At 42.8% G+C, this 24,099-nt stretch overlaps 1 protein-coding gene across 1 annotated transcript; it reads right to left on the minus strand.

Moving 5' to 3' along the window:
- Positions 1-1,673: 1,673 nt before the first annotated feature.
- psenen (presenilin enhancer, gamma-secretase subunit) lies at positions 1,674-11,757 on the minus strand. Its single transcript, XM_080768506.1, has 4 exons — positions 11,667-11,757; positions 10,038-10,120; positions 6,443-6,547; positions 1,674-2,672 (listed from the first exon to the last, which is right to left on the minus strand). The coding sequence occupies exons 2-4, from the start codon at positions 10,096-10,098 to the stop codon at positions 2,533-2,535; spliced, it is 306 nt and encodes a 101-aa protein (XP_080624632.1). The 5' UTR covers positions 10,099-10,120; positions 11,667-11,757; the 3' UTR covers positions 1,674-2,532.
- Between the last annotated feature and the right edge of the window lie 12,342 nt (positions 11,758-24,099).

Genomic DNA, 24,099 nt, shown 5'->3' on the forward strand with positions numbered 1-24,099 from the left:
GTTATTTTATACCATTTTGGAACAGAAATAGGGAACCGTTAAGAACCGGAATCGATAAGCAGAACCGGACTCACAGAAACCCTAACGATACCCATCCACACTTATAGGCAACTTTTAAAGTTCTTATTGTTAAAATAAAATGCTATAGTATTTACATGACTTGTAACTCAACCCACTCAGATCGGGAAACCCGGTTCTGTACAGTATGTACAGTATTCAAAAATGTAAACATTTTGATTCTGCTATATGAATATATAAGTTTTTCAGAAACCTTAGGTCAGGATTTAGAGGCGTCTTTTAGAATCTGCCTCAGGCCTAAAACATCATTTTCAACTGGAAACGTCTCAAAAATCACACCCGTGTGAAGTGAGGGAGGGTGGGCGCTCTTTCTTCATCATGACGTAAATGAGTCACTAAGCCTATAATTTGAGTCAAATGTTTGACATTTTGTTAACCATTGCTTTGGACATTTTGCTTGAATGAATTACATTTTTGTAACTAAGGCAACCTCACCTTTTCATTGCCTAATAATAACATATTACCAGATGTCAAAAACAACATTTACTGCTTTTTTTTATATAGAAACAAATTTGATATTATGCATCATTAAGTTCAGCCTTTTGGCCCGGCCCGCCAAAATATTTTCTCTTTCTCATTTGGCCCCTTGGGAAAAACTATTTGAGAGAGGGGAGTTGCACCACTCAGTTCACACGGGTGAACTAAACATACTCTCTTCGGCCTGGTGTTTTGCTTTGGCCTGGTGGAGACAACAAAACATACTCTCTCCCCATGCCTTCGGCCTGGTGGAGACAACTAAACATACTCTCTCCCCATGCCTTCGGCCTGGTGGAGACAACTAAACATACTCTCTCCCCATGCCTTCGGCCTGGTGGAGACAACAAAACATACTCTCTCCCCGTGACTTCGGCCTGGTGGAGACAATAAAACACTCTCCCCCTCGGCCTTCGGCCTGGTGGAGACAATAAAACATACTCTCCCCCTCGGCCTTCGGCCTGGTGGAGACAACTAAACATACTCTCTCCCCATGCCTTCGGCCTGGTGGAGACAACTAAACATACTCTCTCCCCGTGCCTTCGGCCTGGTGGAGACAACTAAACATACTCTCTCCCCATGCCTTCGGCCTGGTGGAGACAACTAAACATACTCTCTCCCCATGCCTTCGGCCTGGTGGAGACAACTAAACATACTCTCTCCCCATGCCTTCGGCCTGGTGGAGACAACTAAACATACTCTCTCCCCATGCCTTCGGCCTGGTGGAGACAACTAAACATACTCTCTCCCCATGCCTTCGGCCTGGTGGAGACAACTAAACATACTCTCTCCCCATGCCTTCGGCCTGGTGGAGACAACTAAACATACTCTCTCCCCATGCCTTCGGCCTGGTGGAGACAATAAAACATACTCTCTCCCCATGCCTTCGGCCTGGTGGAGACAACAATGTATTTGATGTATTACCATGTGTAGTTCTTGCTTACCGTAAGTCTCTCTGGAATAAGAGCGTCTGATAAAAGCCTACATTGTAAATGAATCGGTCAGAATCTGTATCGGCAGATATGACCCTCGGATATGGGTCATAATTCCATAATCATGATGCATGATGCACCCCCTAATTGTAAATCAGCATTACAAATAAAGGAGGCAACCAAAACCAATACACGTAATGAACAATGTTCCATTTATTACTCATTCATTCAAACACACACGAGTAAAAAATAAAATAAAGAAAAAAACCCTCTCTATCGCTCACACACACACACTAAACCTTAAGGAATTGAAGAAAAGGTGCACTTATCATATCTTTTTAAACCCATCTAAGCATTAGATCCTGTTGTTACATATACATAACCTAATAGTCTCTACATCCAATTCTAACTTCTAACCAGTTCATTTACAAACTGGGGCCCGCTATCAGTATTTACGTACTTGATTCAGACACGCTTGCAAAACAAAATAAGAGACAAATAAAGAACGCCCAGCTGAAAAGAGGGCTTTTTTCTTTAGGTCAAAACGTCGTCAAATTGGTCAGTATTATCGTTTGGAAACACATTCAGGATTTGGACTGCAGAGACATTGGCATTAGAACCGTGTGGACTCCAAAATGGAATGGTTTAGGACCGTGGTTCCGTTCTCAATGTGGGGCTCCAGAACTCTGGGTTTGTACAGATGGAACCAACTGGACCCTTACAGCAAGTCTGTAACTCTGAGAGTGTACAAAAGGAACCAAGTAGACCCGTTAGGGTCCATTTGTACACTCTCAGAGTTAAATTAACTTTGATTTTTACAATATAAATTGGGGGTCCCAGAGATAGAAATGGGGGGTCCGTGGACTAATTCATGTCAAGGGGGTTGAGAATGACTGCTAGAGCCGTAATAATCTTCTCTTATGGGGGTCCCTGGCATATCTCTTCAAATGGGGGGTCCGCGGGTTTGATTAGTGTCAATTTGGGGGTCCTTGACACGCGCAAGTTTGGGAACCAGTGGTTTAGGGGATCCCCAGGGGTCCCAGGTGGTTTAGGGGATCCCCAGAGGGATGGTGAAGGACAGGTAATCGGCCACCTCTCCCCACTCGGCTCTGAAGTGTTGGAAGATGGTGATCCATGTGGTGAGGACCGCCACCCACAGAGACAGGCCCACCGCCGAGCGCTTCACATCTGGAACGCACGCACACGCACACACACACACACACACACACACATCACACACACACACACACACACACACACACACACACACACACAGTTAATGTTTACATCTGGACACATGAAAAAAACAAGCTCAAAAACACGATCAAGGACAAATTAACCACATTCTGAACCTGAGATCAGATTCAAAAAATGTCTTCTACATCCTGACAGATCTCTGGAAAAGCTATGTTTCTATGTGTCAGTCGTTCTTCGACTTTTCAAAAATAGCAGACCTACAAGCTCGTAGCGCGCCACTCGGTGGCGCGCTTACGAGCTTGTAGATCTGCTATTTTTCAATAGCTAAAGCATATAACATAATGCTAACACCAAAAGGGGTTCCCGCACAGAATGGATTAAAAGGAGGCAAGATGTAATTGAAAGATGTACTAAATCTACATTTACACACAGGGAGGGAACCAGTAAAACTAACAGTAAGAGAGAGCTTTTCTTTTAGATCCATCTAAGGCCAGTCTTCTGTGAAACGGGAGGTTGTTCCAGGCCGTTTGGCCCCCGGAAAGAAGAAAGCTGCTTCATCATGTTTAGTTTAATAATTCATGTTTGGCACGTCAAGGAGACCAGAAACTAGATGACCTAATAAGGACAAGGGGTGGAACTATATAGGGCCGGCACCGTCACACATTATTTAACAAGGAGACGGCTTGGTATGGAGTCTCAAAAGATTTGTAACTCACGTGAGTGAATTTGTGTTTCACATTTGTGTTTTGTATCTGTATTTCGCATCTGTGTTTGAAACACAAATACAAAACACAAATACGAAACACAGATACGAAACACAAATACGAAACACAAATACGAAACACAAATACAAAACACAAATACGAAACACAAATACGAAACACAAATACGAAACACAAATACGAAACACAAATACAAAACACAAATACGAAACACAAATACGAAACACAAATACGAAACACAAATACGAAACACAAATACGAAACACAAATACGAAACACAAAACACAGATGCGAAACACGGATACAAAACACAAATCTGAACTTGTGGATACAAAAGACAAATGTGAACCTGTGAGTTCACTCACGTGAGTTGCAAATCTGAACTTGTGAGTTACAAATCTGTGAGACCTTTGAGACTGTTTTTGAGACTCTTCTGACGTTGGGCGTTAACAAACGTCATCGTTTGGCATCTTTCATTTGGAATCTGTCAATCATTCTGATTGACAGATTCCCTCGGCCAATCAAATCAAATCGGTCCTCCTTCAGCCAATCATATGGCTCCTTACATTGTGAGGGGGGGGGGGGGGGGGCTCCTTTTGCACTGCATCGATGCTTGGATGGAGCTTCAGTGATTATTAAAATGAGGAGCATCTTCAATATTAAGGTGAGTAACCTATACCAGTCTGTCAAGGATAACATTTGAATAGATTATTATTATAATTGATTAATTATAATTATAATGATATTCAAACTGTTCAAATCATTAGGGTTAGGGGTTCATTTAATCCATCATCCACTTGTGGTTTTGGTTTGGTTCCATTTGGTTCCATTTGCACACTCTCAGAGTAAAATCAACATAGATTTTACAAAATAAATTGAGGGTCCCAGAGTTAGAAATGCATAATGCATGTCAAACTGGGGTGGTCCTTGAAATTAAACGGGTTGAGAATCACTGCTATAATCTTCTCTTATGGGGGTCCCGACCCTGGCATATCTTTTCAAATGGGGGTCCGCGGGCTAATTGAGTGTCAAGTTTAAGTATAACCTTTCAGTTTTGTTAAAGCCTTCTGTTGGTACAGGGAATAAGGTAGTTTAGCATTTAACATTGAACTAAAACCAAACATTAAACCTGTATATAGGAGGGGCTAGCGCCCCTCAAAAACGCCATTGATAATGAAGGGAAATGTCACCAGCTTGTCCCTAACACAAGCTCGTAGCGCGCCGCTCTACAGCTTGTAGATCTGCTATTTTTCAATAGCTTAAAGCATAACATAATTGCTAACACCACAAAAGGGGTTCCCTGTCAACGTCTGGCCGTCTGCGCCACGCCCCCCAACAGGCGTGAACAAGGCAGAGCATCCGTAGGATTAACACAAAGGTCAGGTGTCGGCGCCTGGCGCCCCCGCGGCGGCGGTGGTGACACCAGACACCATGTGGTGTTATGATGATGTAACCGACCGCACCTCGCCCATCTAAATTTAACCCATTCTGACCTGAGATCAGATTATAAAAAATGTCTGTTTGAAAATGACAGTTTTCTGAAAAAGCCATGTTTCCATGTCAGTCGTTCTTCGATTTTTCAAAAATAGCAGATCTACAAGCTTGTATGTCTGCTATTTTTCAACAGCTAAAGTGTAACATAATTCTCGCCTTGCCTTTAACCCTCTAACACCCGCATTAATTTCTACTTGCAAAAAATAGATTTCAACCTTACTACTACTTTGTACTACTAGGACTGACACTAAAAAAGATGTTAAAAAAAATAAAAAAATAAAAGTTTGATGAAAATTTTATAATAATTATATAATAATATAATAAATTAATAATTTACATTTGGGGGATATCTTTCACAATAATGAATAAAACATGTTCTAGACATTCTAATGATCACAAAAAAACATATATTACAATTATTGTACCTACTTTTATTAGGGTAAAGGTCAAAAGTCTTAGGTTAAAAAATGTTCAAAATCGTCCAGACATTTTTTATTTGTGTGAATTTCAGCCTCTGTGGGGGGTGTTTATATGCAAGTATCATGACCAATGGCATTGAAATGGCATTGCAATGAACATCACTGATGACGTTTAGGTGAAAAAAGAACAGAAAAAAAAATATATATATATAGCAATTAATTAAATTAAATTTGTTGCTAAAAAGCAACTCTGGGTGCTAGAGGGTTAAGGCGTTAATGGTGCTTAACCCATTCAGGCCTGACGTCAAAAAAAAGGAGAAAGAAAAAAAATCTAAATCATGACAATTTTCTGAAAGATTTGAGGCACATTTTAACGATTTTTTCAAAAACAGCAGAGCAACAAATTCAAGTTCACTCGGTGGCACGCCATGAGCTGGTAGATCTGCTATTTTTTAATAGCTAAATTATTACATAATACAAAGTACAATTTTTTTCGAGGTATATGTACTTGAGTATTTCCTCAATTTCCAATACGTTTATACTTCTACTCTATTACATCTCTGATCCAAACATTGTACTTTTACTCCACTAGTATTTATTTGAAAACTGTAGATATTACAGTTGCTTTGTAGATTTTGATAATTATTACCAAACCATTTAGGCTCGACGTCGAAATTAAAAAAGATAAGTCTTCTAAATCATGACAGTTTTCTGAAATACCCATTTTTCTAAATCAGTGGTGCTCAATATTTCATGCCAAGGACCCCCAAAAATTATATGTATTTGGCCTCCAAACCCCATCTGAAAATACATGTTGTTCCAGGGACCCCCCCCCCCCCCAGAAGCAAATATCTGAGTTAAAAACGCTCGCTCTGAAAGAATATTCAAAGATTTTGCGTCACATTTTCACGAATAAAAAAAAATAGCAGATCTACAAGAGGGGTTTGAGTCCCCCGGGGGCCGACCGTTGAGGAGCCCCATGGGGGGGGGCCGACCGTTGAGGAGGCCCATGGGGGGGTTAGAGTCCCCCGGGGGTTGACCGCTGAGGAGCCCCATGGGGGGGGCCGACCGTTGAGGAGGCCCATGGGGGGGTTAGAGTCCCCCGGGGGCCGACCGGTGAACTCACATGTTTTGATCTGCAGCTGCTCGGTGAACGCCGGCTTCACGAAGGCCTCACGGAAAAACCACACCACGTTGACGAACCAGAGGAAGGGCAGGAACGCAAAGCCTCCTGGGAAACACAATGCAACGCACACATTAATACATTCTGACCTGAGATCAGATCCTAAAGCCTCCTGGGAAACACAATGCAACGCACACATTAATACATTCTGACCTGAGATCAGATTCTAAAGCCTCCTGGGAAACACAATGCAACGCACACATTATCAACACATTCTGACCTGAGATCAGATTCTAAAGCCTCCTGGGAAACACAATGCAACGCACACATTATCAACACATTCTGACCTGAGATCAGATCCTTAAGCCTCCTGGGAAACACAATGCAACGCACACATTATCAACACATTCTGACCTGAGATCAGATCCTAAAGCCTCCTGGGAAACACAATGCAACGCACACATTATCAACACATTCTGACCTGAGATCAGATCCTAAAGCCTCCTGGGAAACACAATGCAACGCACACATTATCAACACATTCTGACCTGAGATCAGATCCTAAAGCCTCCTGGGAAACACAATGCAACGCACACATTATCAACACATTCTGACCTGAGATCAGATCCTAAAGCCTCCTGGGAAACACAATGCAACGCACACATTATCAACACATTCTGACCTGAGATCAGATTCTAAAGCCTCCTGGGAAACACAATGCAACGCACACATTATCAACACATTCTGACCTGAGATCAGATCCTAAAGCCTCCTGGGAAACACAATGCAACGCACACATTATCAACACATTCTGACCTGAGATCAGATCCTAAAGCCTCCTGGGAAACACAATGCAACGCACACATTCTGACCTGAGATCAGATTCTACAAAATGTCTTCTACATCCTGACGGTTTTCTGAAAAAGCTATGTTTCTATGTCAGTCGCTCTTCGATTTATTCAAAAATAACAGACCTACAAGCTCATAGCGCGCCACTCGGTGGCGCGCTATGAGCTTGTAGATCTGCTATTTTTGAATAGCTAAAAAAAGTGTGGGAAAGTAGGCTTTTTTCATCACAAAACCGCCTTTGTATTTGGAGACTGCTCTAGCGACATCAATCTTCATATTTTAGCAGAAGTCGAGCGGCTGAGCCACACGTCAGGAAACAACGAGTTGCCCACAGCCATGTTGATGAATTGAACATGGTGGTGGTGGACCCTCTTGTACACAAGTCTTTGTATTGAGTTTGTGCTATTGGAATGTATACTGTAATTCTGCAAACTTAATAAATCAATCAATCAATCAATCAATAAGGAGAAGTCCTTCTTAGGGCTATATGGTCCAGAGCTGACCACAACACACACCTCAATAAAAACCAAATTATTTTACTTGTCTATAAAGCTCTCAATGGTCTCGCACCTTCCTACCTACATGACTGCCTGCCTAAATATGTCCCAAACCTTCCTACCTACATGACTGCCTGCCTAAATATGTCCCAAACCTTCCTACCTACATGACTGCCTGCCTAAATATGTCCCAAACCTTCCTACCTACATGACTGCCTGCCTAAATATGTCCCAAACCTTCCTACCTACATGACTGCCTGCCTAAATATGTCCCAAACCGCCCCCTAAGGTCTTCCACTGCTGGCCTGCTCGCTTTGCCAAAAAAAATGGCAACTAAAAAAATACGGGGAAGCAGCTTTTTGCTTCTACGGGCCGACGGCATGGAACAAACTCCCACTGTACCTTCGTCAGGCAGCCTCTGTAGACATTTTTAAAGCACAGCTCAAGACCCACTTCTACAACATTGATTGCTTTTAATTTATCTTTTATTTTTTGTTATTCTTGTCCTCACTGTATTGCATTACTGCTTGTTTTTTAATGTCGTTGCCTTGCTTTTCTTTTTTTTCTCCATTGCTCTGTAAAGCACTTTGAGCTGCATTTCATGTCATGAAAGGTGCTATACAAATAGTTTTAATATTATTATTATTATTATTATTATTATAACCAACAATACAGTCCTTCTTAGGGCTATGGACCAGAGCTGACCACAACACACACCTGAATAAAACCATAACCAACAATACAATCCACACATTAACCCATTTAGGCCAGACGTCGAGAAAAAAGAAAAAAAAGAAAAGTCTTCTATTTCAGTTTTCTGAAATACCCATGTTTCTATCTCAGTGGTTCTCAAACATTTTCATGTCAAGGACCCCCAATATTATATGTAATTGGCCGCCGACCCCAAACCGGAAAATATGTAGTTTCAGGGACCACCCCCCCCCCGAGAAGCAAAGATATGAGTTAAAAACGCTCTGAAAGAATATATTTTCAAAGATCTGCGCCACATTTTCTCAAAAATAGCAGATCTACTATAGCTCGTAGCGCGGCACTCTATGCCACGCTATGAGCTTGTAGATCTGCTATGTTTCAATAGCTAAAGTATAACATAATGCTTTAAAACACCAAAAGGGGTTTTGCAAATCTAAAAATAGCAGATCTACAAGCTCATAGGGCGCCACAGAGTGTCGCGCTACGAGCTTGTAGGTCTGCTATTTTTGAAAAATCGTGAAAATGTGCCTCACATCTTTGAAAATATATTCTTTCAGAGTTTCAGTTTTTAACTCAAATCTTTGCTTCTGAGGAGTGAAGGGGGGTCCCTGGAACAACATATTTTCAGATGGGGGTCGGTGGCCAATTACATATAATTTTTGGGGTCCTTGACATGAAAAATAGATTTTTAAAAAAGACATTTTTTTAATTTCGACGTCAGGCCTAAATGGGTTAATGCAGATTTAACCGTTGAGAGCGTAAAATGAAACCAAATTAATTTGACACCCTCAAGAGTTAAAGATCTATAAGGGTCCATTTGGTTACCAACTCTCCATCATTTAGCTGGGGACCACCTGGAAACCCCTCAAGGAAGGACCACTGGTGGTCCCCGGACCACTAGGGGTAGGATGTTAAATTCACTTACAGATTGTACAATTTAACATTGACACTTACTATTTTCTCACGAGTCCAACAAGAGCGAGCCGTGATGGATGACATTAGGTTTGAACCAGGGGGGCAGTCAGACAGATATTTTGTGAAGCCACTAAGTAAATGAAAGTTCATATAATGGCCTGTTGTGGCGCTGTCATTGGGCTCAAAAAAACCCATAGCCCCATAGAAGTCCATGTATTTGGGCCCAATTTCACCTAGACTGTATTACCTTAATAAACATGGTCATGAATTCTTTCTTCTTCCAGTCACTAGTTTAAAGTCTCATTTCTAATGTCATAATATTATTTTTGGAAAATTATGGTCCCATTAATTAAAAAAATTACCATAAAGTCGCGCATGTTCTGAGGGGCGTGGCTACCGTTACAGTCTATGATAGGGATTCCCCTCCCACTCGAGTCAAAATAAAAACCAACAGAGAAGAAGGGGGGAAGTCCCGCCTCGTTGTCTGGGCCAGCCAATGGGCCAGCTGGGCCAAAACGGATCTAGAAAGATGGCGACTTCCATTGCAAGGACTTCATTTTACGTTCATGTTAGACCCGGGGAACGCTTTGTCCATATTTTTTTTACAGTCTATGGTTTGAACTCACCTAGATAGTATTTTCTGCACAGGGTGAGTTTGTCCTCATTGGGAACTCTTTCCAGGTTCATGACGATCTGTTTATTCACACACCTGCAGATCAACACATTATACATCATTATAAATGAATATACCATGACAAGGCAACAGCACAAAGTGTTAAGATACAAGTTAAAATGTAGTAATTTATCAGACACTCTGGACAAAGTGTCTGATCAATTACTACATTGTAAATCAGGAATCATAGAATGCAGAGAGACAGTGTAGTGTCTCAGTAAAATATAGGATCATAGAATGCAGAGAGACAGTGTAGTGTCTCAGTAAACTATAGGATCATAGAATGCAGAGACAGTAAACTATAGGATCATATATTGCAGAGAGACAGTAAACTATAGGATCATATAATGCAGAGAGACAGTAAACTATAGGATCATAGAATGCAGAGAGACAGTAAACTATAGGATCATAGAATGCAGAGAGACAGTGTAGTGTCTCAGTAAACTATAGGATCATAGAATGCAGAGAGACAGTGTAGTGTCTCAGTAAACTATAGGATCATAGAATGCAGAGAGACAGTGTAGCGTCTCAGTAAACTATAGGATCATAGAATGCAGAGAGACAGTAAACTATAGGATCATAGAATGCAGAGAGACAGTGTAGTGTCTCAGTAAACTATAGGATCATAGAATGCAGAGAGACAGTGTAGTGTCTCAGTAAACTATAGGATCATAGAATGCAGAGAGACAGTGTAGCGTCTCAGTAAACTATAGGATCATAGAATGCAGAGAGACAGTAAACTATAGGATCATAGAATGCAGAGAGACAGTGTAGTGTCTCAGTAAACTATAGGATCATAGAATGCAGAGAGACAGTAAACTATAGGATCATAGAATGCAGAGAGACAGTGTAGTGTCTCAGTAAACTATAGGATCATAGAATCATAGGATCACTGTCTCAACTAGAGACAGTGTAGTGCCTCAGTAGTGTCTAGTTTTTATTTGTTCACGAAATTGTCAGTATATTTAGTCTTATTTTCAGTCATCATAGCTTAGTTTTCATTTAGTTTTTCGTCAGTGAAAAGAGATACACACACACACACGCACACACACAGGTGTTCACTGTTTACCCCTAGGGGTACCACTGCCTCTCGCTCTCTCTCATATGATTCAGATCTAATTTCACGTGAGCTTGTAGATCTGCTATTCATTCGGCAAGCGACACCATGACGAGCACAAGAACAACACATGACATGTCAGCTGACCTGCTATGAAAGAAACTACACAGACAGGCTAACGTTAGCTTAGCAAATACTTTACCCAGCGGCGATTGATTGAATGATTGATCGATCGAACGGACATTTTATTTCACAGTTTGTACAATGGGTACACTACATTATAGACGAAAGCACAAGTCAATACAGAAACTGTCAGGAGGATAGAAACCAGGAAAAGGGCACTAAAGACTTGTTTACACAATACAGTTAGCTGCTGTTAGCTTAGCATCGCTACGTTAGCTTTCTTCCTCCACTACACGAGAAAGAAAGACTAGCTAGTTAGCGGAACGGACGCGCTGTTATTATTAGTTAGTAGTAGTGTTATTGTTATACGTATACCATGTGTATATGAACCATAAGTTTTACCTGTTTGTTAACTAGTAGTCCAATGTAGCGGTCATAAAACAGCTCCAAACTCCAATGTTGAATCACAACATCAACAACTGAAAGAGTGTTGCCAGAGTTTGTGAGAGAAATAAGCACCCATGCCATGTCTGTGAAAACAAGCCAAAAAGAAGCGACTATACTAGGCTAATTTCTTTTAACTCTGCTCCGTTTACAAAATGCTGTAACCCCCCTCTCTAACTGTATATACTCATATACTGTCCCCAATTTTCAACTGTTTTATTGCATTTTGACACCATTGCTTTATTGGCCATGCAAACGTTTGTTTTCGCATTCCAACAGAGCTCCTTTGAATTTAATTGAAAGGCTATTTTCAACAAAACAAATATATAGGGTCTTTAGTTGGACAAATTATATATGACATGAAAATGTGTGAGAATCACGTACATGGTTTAAAGTTAAACCATGTGGTTCCCAAACTTTTTCATGTCAAGGACCCCTAAAATTACACTCATTAGCCCGCACACCCCATTAGAAAAGATATGCCAGGGACGGGACCCCCATAAGATTTGTACAGCTCTATAGTGATTTTCAACTATTTTCATTTCAAGGCTCGGCCTCCCATTTAATGGCATTTCTATATGAGACCCCGATTTATATTGTAAAATCAATGTTAATTTAACTCTGAGAGTGTACACTCAGAGTTACAGACCAGGGTCCATGACCATTTCGGTTCAAAATGATCATTTAGCTGGAACTCGAGCAAGGACCCCTAGGGGTCCCCGGACCACACTTTGGGAACCAATGGTTTAAACAACATTAGGAAACAAGCCCAAAATAAACGACACTTTACTGACTTTATAAACAAAAACCTACAACCCGCAAATACCAATATTTACAAGCAACTTTACAGAAAATGGCAACACTGAACTAAACACAGCGAGGCGTGTTTATGTTTCCGTCTCCGGTAAGTTGAGTTCCGCTTCCTGGAAGGAGGAACTGGAACCATGCTATGGAACCATGTGGTTGTACCACCCCCTGGTGGCGCACTGTCGAAGCTACGTCCTCAGTTTGAGATTACAGTAAACTACTAATTATACACGTTCAACGCAATTACATTCAATTCAAAGATGCTTTATTTTATTTGTTCAGTTATATTTAAACGTTACAAAATTATAGTTCTTGTCTTATTAACATTTTTACATTATGATGATATTTAGTGGACTAAAAAACTAGACCAACACTAAAACATTTCAGATGACTTAAAATATGACTAAAACTAAATTAAAAATCACACCTGTGTGAAGTGGGGCAGAATGCCTTCATGAAATGCATTCCCTGTGTCTTAAGACTGTTTGCTGTGAGTCTGCACCCATAGCACTCTGCCTTGACGACCGTGAAGGCTCATGCAAACAAAGGCTAAAATGAAATAGCGTTATGCAGTCAGATGGCAGGCCATTTGTATACCTGGCATACTATAGTGTACACTGTACACTGTAAAGATGATTGCTTAATTAATTAATTAATTCGTATGTATTTATTTATTATTACAAATTGTATTGTTTAGCCTTGGGTTCTTAGTTTACTTATGATGAGTATTCCTATATGCAGGCAGACAGACTCAGACCAACAGGAACGCACACACACCTTGTAGCCTAATGTAAAGGCATAATGTCAAACAAATAAATCACACCTGTGTGAAGTGAGGGGCGCTCTTAGTCTTATCATCATACTACATCATCATCACGTTCAAGGCCAATCACAGTTGGCGTTCTCACTTTTCTAACCCTAACCCGCCATTCAAAACACTGAGCTAAATGCAGCCTTTATCACATAATATCTAAACAGTTCCACAATACAATACAATACATCTTCAACCGCTTATCCGTAGTCGAGTCACAGGGGCAACAGCTCCACAAGAGTGTTCCAGACTTCCCTCTCCAGAGCAACATTAGTGACTTCCTCCTGGGGGGGATCCCGAGACGTTCCAAGGCCAGTGAGTCGATGTGTTTCCTCCAACTGCGCCTTGGTCTGCCCCGGGGTCTCCTCCCAGTGGGACGTGATCCTTGGTCTGCCCCGGGGTCTCCTCCCAGTGGGACGTGCCTCAAGGACCTCCCTAGGGAGACGCCCGAGAGGCATTCTAACTCGAAACCGCCTAAACTGGCTCCTTTCCAGTACAATACAATACAATACAATACAATACAATACAATACAATACAATACAATACAATACAATACAATACAATACATACAAAAAAGGATTGGACCAAGTACAGAGCTGCAGGGATAGCCTGGTCAAAGTGGTCAAAATAAGGTTTTATTCATGAAAAAAAGTGATGGATAGCACCTGTAAATTACTTGAATTTAGAAGCCTAACCCCTCAAACGTGCTCTCCCAGAGTGCTCGTCGAACCCATCTGATCAGCTGGCTGGCTGAAGCTGAAACTGAAATTTCCACCGTTGGAATGAACAAAGATTAGATTAGATTTACTACAGAGCATTTGTACAGTGTACCTGTAGATTCCAAGCGATTGAAGGAGTTCACCCAAAAAAATGACTCCTAGGTTATCGACGACACAGCCCATGAATCCTTGAATGAATGTACATGTATTGTTTTAGTTTTTGGCACATTCCTGAGCCAATCATTTGACCTGCATTTGAGAGTCAAATGCAGGTCATTTTATTGGCTTAAGAATGCGATAAAAAACAACAAAGAAATCTCCGGGGAATTCCAAGGCTTCACACAAAGTGTGTAATTGATAGAAAATAAGTAATATTTTGGGGCGAACTATATACTCAAGAAAAATAGAATCAAATGGGGGTCCATGGAGTTGAAAAGGTTGGGAAACAGTGAGCGATCGAACCGGGAACACGGTGCCAAAATGCCAAAACGCAGACCGACCCAAAGCTCCCTGGAGACTGTGTAGAAGGTGCTCACCTTCTCATGGTGCACTGGGGAACGGCATGGCGGGGGCTGGGAGTAGTGGATATAAGGGCATCAGGGGTGCATAAAAATCTAAATAATAAAAAACATAACATGGCTCCGTTGTGAGTTTAACCGGTATAGGGTAAAGGTATACGCACAACAGGACCGCGGACCCCCCTCGTAACGACAACAAGGACAAATGGAACGGGGCTGGAAGAAGGCCTTCTTCTCCCTTCATTTCTTTTCGCGGCAACAAAAAAATAATCCTGCTGTGGCCGGAGACGGGAAGATGTATAACTGTACGTCATGATTTTTTTAACCCACCCCTGACCTGAGATCAGATTCTAAAAAATGTCTTCTACATCCTGACAGTTTTCCATTCTGACCTGAGATCAGATTCTAAAAAATGTCTTCTACATCCCGACAGTTTTCCATTCTGACCTGAGATCAGATTCTAAAAAATGTCTTCTATGTCAAGTCGCTCTTCGATTTTTCAAAAATAGCAGACCTATACAAGCTCGTAGCGCGCCACTCGGTGGCGCGCTACGAGCTTGTAGATCTGCTATTTTTTTAAATAGATAAAGCATAACGTAATGCGAACACCAAAACGGGTTCCCGCCCCAAAATGGGTTAACATCTCTCTCTCCACGTTCTCAGGACGATGGAAAAAAACCCTTTAGGAGGTATAAAGAATCCAGGGAGATGGTTGAAGACTGTTTCCCAGTCTTGTCCACAGTGGGGCTGCATGGGGTCAATGGGGTCATTGCATGGGGTCCACAGGTTAGATAGGTTGTCTGGTAATCAGTAGTTAGCTTCGACTCCATGTTGCCAAAGTGTATTTGAGCAAGACGGTTAACAACTTAAAGCAGGTACTAACTAGTTGATTAGAGTGTCCGAATAGAGATTGAAAAGGACTAAAAGCAGTACTGGTAAAAGTAGTAGTGGCAGACCCCTCCCACCTCCTATTTCAACACGTCGTGGCAACCATCGGCAGGAAGGAGGCTGAATTCCTCCTGTTTAGGACCAATTGGGTATATCAAATCAATAAAAATGTAACGTGAGGATTTGATCTCTGCAACCATTGATGATGCCCAATTATGGTCCCCCGAGGAGTGAAATGTTACGGTTCAGGTCCTGAAAATGGTCCGCCTATATAGAAATATCCTATATAGTTCGCCTAAACATATGCTCAGCTTGTTCTCCTGTATGTCATGTGTTCACGTGTTGTCCTGCATGTGTCATCTCCATATCACAAACTGTTCACAACACGTGGAAAAAAAATGCATGCCAGAGGTACTCCTCTGGCCTACTGGCGGTGTGGCTCTGGTCGCAGGATTAAACCCCAGACACAAGAACACACACGCACACACATACACACACACACACACACACACACATACAGACACGCACAGACCCTAGCTCTTCTATGTGGCTCGTCTCCAAGCCCAATCATACCATCCCAGAGTGCTATGTCAGGGCGCAGTCCATCTATATAGACAAAAAAACCAATTTGTTATACATTCTATCAACGTTGTGTCCACACACTCCCGGTGGACCTCTCCCTGTCACCCAGACAACTGTTACCAGGCCTGGGGGGGAAAAAAGGACCATGTTGTATTTCTCGGGGAAAAAGGCAAAACGTTGACGTACCAATAACAAAGGAAAAAAAACCTGGGTCTGGGTAACAAAAAAACGTGTTCTAGGTGTGATATATTTGAGACTTGAGATGTTAGAGACTTTTTTTCAACGTCCATGTGATTTTTGTACGTGTGTTCAGCGACCTCTGGGTCAAAGTTCCGTCTCCTGTTCCTTTTCCGGTCTGATAGAATCAGTGTTCTATGTCTGTCTGTCTGTCTGTGCATCATGGCTTTATGTGTCATACCTCTCTAGATGTGCTGTATGCCTGTTTCCAACTCAACACTAGTAACATTGTTGGTAGTCTCGCGTGGCCAGACTCTTGCCTCCGAACAATCGGCGAAAGCATATATATATAGATATAGCTCGCTCCGTTCACGGAAATATATTTAAAAATATTTTAGCATTTTAGTCGTCTGGCTACGTGAGACTAAGATTCTGGTAACTTCGTCATGAAAGTCCAGGAAGGATCGGTCCCTGCCCGCCTCCGATTCCTTCCCTGGCTGCTTTTCTCAGTGCAAAGATGTCTCGCTTGCCGTTGATGGCCGCGTTGATCACGTGCCCCGCGTACTGTTGGAACTGGCTCTCCTCTTCGCAGTCGCGCTCCAGCCTCTGTGTCGCAAATTCAATCTGCTCGTTTATCAGTTTCCGCTCCCGGGCTTTCTTCTCCGCCATTTGCTTCTCCAAGTCGGCGTCGCAGAGCCTCCGGCCGTCCTTCCCCGCCTGCTGCTGCTTCCTGAGGTACATCCTGTCCTGGTGTTCGTAGAGGGCGGTCAGCATGGCGTTGGTCTTGACCCCCATCTCGGCGATGTCCCTCCGGTGGAATTCATTTTCCTTGATGAGCCTCTTCCGCTCCTGGTGCTGCTGCGTGGCCTGAAGGCCGTCGTAGACGATGGCCCGGATGCTCTGCTCCTCTTTCAGCTTCTCCTCCCGGTTGTCTCTCCAGAGCTTCAGGTGCTTCTGGTGTTTCACCACGCTGTTCTTCCTCTTCTCCTCTTCCATCAGCAGGTCCACCTGATGGCGCTTCTGCATTCTTCCCTTCAGTTTGATCTGCGCCTCCCAGCCCTTCAGCGCTTCGGTGGACTTCAGTGCACTGTGTATGCGGTGGACACGGTCCGTGTTGCAGAACTGCAGCGCCTTGGCCTTGGTCACGAACCGCTGGGCCTCGTTCATCTTCTGGTATCTGGCCGCCCACTCCGCCTGGGACTCCTCCACGTTCACGTAGTTCTCCCTCTGATATTTGGCCTTCTCGATGTCGGTCAACCGGTCGCTCAGTCGCCGCTGTCCCTCGTTGGCGTCCCGAATGTACTTTGCCTCCAGGTCAGCCGCCGCCTCCGTCAGAGCCTTCCGCTCCTTCTTCTCGTGATACTTGGCTTCCTCCAGTTTCTGATACTTGGCCTCCTCCGCGTCGAACCGTCTCTGTTCCGCGCCGTCCCTTCTCTGTTCCGCGCCGTCCTCCCGATCCCGAATGTACTTTGCCTTGAGTTGAGCCTCCGCTTTTTCGATGTCTTTCCGATCCCTCCGTTGCTGATATTTGGCTTCGTCCTCCATATCTTGCTCGTCGACCCAAGTCACGTTCCTCGTCTCGTGAAGTTTCTTCTGCGTCTGACCGTCGTCCGGGTTTTGCCGCTTGTTCAGCAGCTTGTTTGCGATCTGGTGTGCCTGCTCTTCTCTGTGGTGAATCCTCCGCCATTCCGCCTTTGGCCACACGGAGCACAGATCCTCTATGGGTCGCACTGGCCTTTCCAGCTTTGCACGCGCCTTTAGACGACCGAGCGATACCGCCATGATAAGAATGATTCTCTCTGCTGTACTAAATGGTGTCGGGCGACGCTGTGCCATTATATGTAGACGCTCGGTGACGTCACCGCTCCTCTCCATATCCAGGTCAACGCTGGCGGGGAGCAGGGACACATCGACGGGGCTGAAGCCTTGCTTAAAACACCAAAAGGGGTTCCCGTACCTAAAAGAGGAAGAAAAAAATAAACGGAATTAAATGAAAAAAGATCATTACTGCATCAAAAGTAATCAACTATTAGGCCTACTACTAAAACAAAATATGGCCAGTCACAAATTAATTGAAAATATTTTCACAATGTAAAAAAAGTGGAAGATATATTTCAAGAGTTTAAAAGATGTATGTTATTATTAAAAGGACTATCAGTCGACTTTAATTCAGCTTCGGATTTGTTAACAATCGACTGATTGAATCAGCCAGCAGTAAAATCAGGCCTATAATTAATGATTAGAAACATGATCAGCTATAGTATGAATTAATTAGCATACTATAATGATCAGAAACATAATCAGCTTGTATGAATTAGCATACTAATGACCTCAGTACACTGGAACAATGCTTCTGCCCTCAGGAATACTTCAAAGAATATGATAATTATACGACCTGATTGACACTAGTCGTGGTATACTCCAGAGCCTCAGATATAGACAGTTACGCAAACTGCGTTCACTTCATGGGGCTTCAGTCCAATGGAGGCTCTCCTACATAGACTTCTATTGGCTTCAGTCCAATGGAGGCTCTCCTACATAGACTTCTATTGGCTTCAGTCCAATGGAGGCTCTCCTACATAGACTTCTATTGGCTTCAGTCCAATGGAGGCTCTCCTACATAGACTTCTACTGGCTTCAGTCCAATGGAGGCTCTCCTACATAGACTTCTATTGGCTTCAGTCCAATGGAGGCTCTCCTACGTAGACTTCTATTGGCTTCAGTCCAATGGAGGCTCTCCTACATAGACTTCTATTGGCTTCAGTCCAATGGAGGCTCTCCTACGTAGACTTCTATTGGCTTCAGTCCAATGGAGGCTCTCCTACATAGACTTCTATTGGCTTCAGTCCAATGGCAGCTGTCCTACGTAGACTTCTATTGGCTTCAGTCCAATGGAGGCTCTCCTACATAGACTTCTATTGGCTTCAGTCCAATGGAGGCTCTCCTACATAGACTTATATTGGCTTCAGTCCAATGGAGGCTCTCCTACATAGACTTATATTGGCTTCAGTCCAATGGAGGCTCTCCTACATAGACTTCTGTTGGCTTCAGTCCAATGGAGGCTCTCCTACATAGACTTCTGTTGGCTTCAGTCCAATGGAGGCTCTCCTACATAGACTTCTGTTGGCTTCAGTCCAATGGAGGCTCTCCTACATAGACTTCTGTTGGCTTCAGTCCAATGGCAGCTCTCCTACATAGACTTCTGTTGGCTTCAGTCCAATGGCAGCTCTCCTACAGAACCTCACTCAAAACCCACCTCTTCAGGATAGCTTTCCCCAGCTGAGGCCTCGTTTATCCTTTTATCTTTTTAACCCTGTGCTGTTGTTGTATCTGTTATGTTTTGCTTTCTTTTTTTTTCTCTTATTAAAGTCCGTTCCTAGTGTTACTATGTAAAGCGCTTTGGGTATTCAGAAAAGCGCTATATAAATCTGAGCTATTATTATTATTATTATTATTACAGTACGTAGACTTCTATTGAGCATGCGGGGACAACCGACTGGGACAAGTCCTGGAATGGAAGTATAGGCAGAAATGCATTGGACCCAGGCGGCAACAGCCCAGCTTTAATGATCTTAAATCCCTTTATTTTAGATTGTTTTGTAGTATAATAGTACAACATAAACATCACAGAGACTTTAGTTGTCACTGTACAATAGCCTACTTTAAAACAGTTGTCATGTTGCACACATGCTTAAAAAAAGCTCTTATTTGCGCCGCCCTCGCTGAAAACAATGTATTTCCAACTCCAGCTTGTCTCAGTTCAGGCTGCATGAACAGTGCCAGAGCGCTCTGTTTCTGCCCCCTTCAATGTCGTAACTCTTCTATTAGATGGCTCTGGTATACTCGGCTGCCATGGTAGTAACTGACAGCAAATTATTGATTTAGTCTTTTGAATAGCACACCATTTAGTTTTAGTTCAATTTTAGTCACCTGAAATTGTTTAGCCTTAGTTCATCTTAGTCGACTAAATATCAACAATCTGGTCATTTAGTCTTTTAGCCTTAATGCTGTGTTCATTTTGAAAGAAAAGATAGAATAAAACACCATTTAGTTGTAGTCCTATTTTAGTCACCTGAAATTGTTTAGTGTTCACAAGCATCACTTCAATGATGGTGGCTCTCAAGGACCACTTGAACCCTCTCAAGTGGTCCTTGAGAGGGTTCCAGGTGGTCCCCATGTGGTCCGGGGACCACCAGTGGTCCTTGAGAGGGTTCCAGGTGGTCCCCGGCTGACTGATGGAGAGTTGGTATAAACCAGTTGGTATGGACCCTTATAAATCTTTTAAGTCTTGAGAGCGTAATAACATTAATCTGGGGACCCCCCTACCCCGTCCCTTCCTGGGGACCCCTAATGCACACGACCCCTTGAACTGAAACACTGTCCCGAACCCACACGGGAAGCAACACAATGAACTGAAACACCTTGAACTGAAACACTGTCCCGAACCCACACGTGAAGCAACACAATGCACTGAAACACCTTGAACTGAAACACTGTCCCGAACCCACACGTGAAGCAACACAATGCACTGAAACACCTTGAACTGAAACACTGTCCCGAACCCACACGGGAAGCAACACAATGAACTGAAACACCTTGAACTGAAACACTGTCCCGAACCCACACGTGAAGCAACACAATGCACTGAAACACCTTGAACTGAAACACTGTCCCGAACCCACACGGGAAGCAACACAATGAACTGAAACACCTTGAACTGAAACACTGTCCCGAACCCACACGTGAAGCAACACAATGCACTGAAACACCTTGAACTGAAACACTGTCCCGAACCCACACGGGAAGCAACACAATGAACTGAAACACCTTGAACTGAAACACTGTCCCGAACCCACACGTGAAGCAACACAAAGCAGTCCAGCGTTGATTTAGTCGACTGTAAAACTATGACGAAAATTGATCTACAAGCTACAAGCTCTCCATCTATGCAAGCTCACAACGCGTCGCAGCGCAACGCGCTAGCCTGTAGAGCTTGTATAGATCGGCTATTTATTTTCAGCAAAGCGTAATAAAATCAGTCATCGCGGCGGCATCGAAACGAAGGCCGCGCCAAAACACATTTCAGTCGGCCCAAATCAACTGTATAGATTTTAGTCGAGCACATTCCAGGTGACAAAAAAATGTGACTAAAACGAACTATTTAAAAGACTATTAAAAAAGAAAAATAAATCTACATTTTGCTGCCAAAAACAACACTCCGGTCGTCATGTGACCATTGTGTTGACGAGCGGGGCCGTTAATCAGTGCAGCGAGTGATTGATTGGTCTGTGTATATAGGATGGTAAATAGAGGACGATGTGATTGGTCAATGTCCCCTATATATACTATGATGATATATAATGCCTATAAATGACGGTCTGACCAGCACGGCCTGCAGTCACAAGCTCCAACACGCCAACAACAACACGCCAGTCAAGCTCCAACACGCCAACAACACGCCAGTCAAGCTCCAACACGCCAGAGGATCGGAAACACACGCCAACAACACGCCAGAGGATCGGAACACACGCCAACAACACGCCAGAGGATCGGAACACACGCCAACAACACGCCAGAGGAACGGAACACACTGCAGCTCAGCTCTGGTAAGGGGATTTCTACTATGTCACAGTGGTGGAAAGTAACTAAAGTTCATTTTACTTAAGTGCCGTACTTAAGTAGAATTTTGAGGTATTTACTGTACTTTACTTGAGTATTTCCGACTCCCAGTACTTTTACTTCTACTCCACTACATCTCAAGAGACAAAGTTTGTACTTTTACTAATTATTTGAAAACGTTATTGTTACTAGTTACTACTTTGGCGATTTTGATTTTGATTCGAAAACACACATTATAACCACTTCAACGCTATACATTTACACATAAACACACATTATAACCACTTCAACCCTATACATTTACACATAAACACACATTATAACCACTTCAACGCTATACATTTACACATAAACACACATTATAACCACTTCAACCCTATACATTTCGGGCCATTTGAAAATAGCCGATCTACAAGCTCTCAATGCGTCGCTTTGGCGACGCATTGAGAGCTTGTAGATCGGCTATTTTCAAATGGACTTTCAACACATTTTGAACTTGTGAAATGGGACATTCTGCAATAATGAGTATTGTTCTATACTTTTACTTTTAGTACTTTAAGTACATTTTGATGCTGATACTTTTGTACTTTTTTACTCAAGTACATTTTCAATTCCATACTTTCACTTTACTACTTTCTAAATTGCAGTATTGGTAGGCTACTATTACTTAAAGGGACACTTCACCCTTTTTGCAAAAAAAATATATGTTAATGACGTTTAGAAGCTTTAGATCACTTTCCTGGGGGTCTTTATGTGTGTAATATGTGGTTTTAGATATTTTAGATTGTAGCAGTGAGCCCGGTGTCTCTGATGTCATGGACACTGGCCTCACTATACCTTCCTGGACTACAATTCCCATAATTCTTTGGTGCACTGCTCCTCCTTGTGGATAGGGGGGAGAGCTGTCTTACTGAGACAACATGTAGTCCAGGAAGGAAGTGAGCCCAGTGTCCATGACATCAGAGACACCAGGCTCACTGCTACAATCTAAAATATCTAAAACCACATATTACACACAAGTGTTCTAAAGCTTCTAAACGTCATTAACATATATTTTTTTGCAAAAAAGGGTGAAGTGTCCCTTTAAAGAGGGAAAACCACCCATTGTCATTAATATACCTTAGAGCTGTTGTGTGGAGAAAAAGATAATTAACATCAACATCCTGATGACGTCAACAAGATGTGATTCAATCAATAAATGAATACAGCATGTGGACATGTTTTTTCATGAGTTGCTTTCGTCACCGCTAAACCCCTTATCCCTAAACTTCTTTGCCTTTTCTTTTACTATTAAAAAAAAACATGTTTTAATAATTAGCCAATCTACATTGACACGTTGTGAGCTTGTATAGATGTGTAATATTTTAACTATTCAAAAATGTGTTTTAGGAAGTTGAATATATATTCTTTCAGAGCCAACGTTTTCAACTCAAATCTTCTGGAACAACATCTTTTCAGATGGGGTTCCTTGACATGAAATATTGAACACCACTGATATTGAAACATATAGGTTTTAGAAAGATATTTAGAAGATATTTTTTTTTAATTTCGTCATGTCAGGCCTAAATGGGTTAACAATTGTATTTGTATTTATTTATTTGTATTTATTCATTCAGCACAGTATAAAAACAACACAGTGAACATATAAATATGAGAAGGGTAAGGTGCTAGGCTGAGGCAAAAAAGCCCAAGGGGCTTATACGAGGCCTCTACCTATATAGATGATAATGAAACGATTACATGCCTTGTCTCTCAGACTCCTCAGATTCCTCTGAACCTCCACCCAGAGAGAGACCTCCTCCAGACCTCTGAACCTCCACCCAGAGAGACCTCCTCCAGACCTCTGAAACCTCCACCCAGAGAGACCTCCTCAAGAGAGACCTCCTCCAGACCTCTGAACCTCCACCCAGAGAGACCTCCACCAGAGAGACCTCCTCCAGAGAGACCTCCTCCAGACCTCTGAACCTCCACCCAGAGAGAGACTCTCCACCTCCTCCTCCTACATCATGGGGAACTCCAGCTCCAGCTCCGAATGGCTCCTCCTGGTCTCTGCCCCCCAGAGGAAACGGATGACGTGCCGCTGGCAAAAAGAGGAGCGGATCATCCTGGACTTCTCGGAGCAGGAGGAGGAGGAGGTGATGAGCGCCAGGTGGAACCACCGGAGCGGAGTTACCGTGGAGAAGACGAGGCGCGGAGGCGCGGCTCAACGAGGAGGGACGCAGAACGGGGCCTTTGTGGGAGACATCTAACCTCGTCCTTCAGTATTTTA

This window comes from Protomyctophum bolini (assembly GCF_963924005.1).
Source record: "Protomyctophum bolini genome assembly, chromosome: 7".
NCBI lineage: Eukaryota > Metazoa > Chordata > Actinopteri > Myctophiformes > Myctophidae > Protomyctophum > Protomyctophum bolini.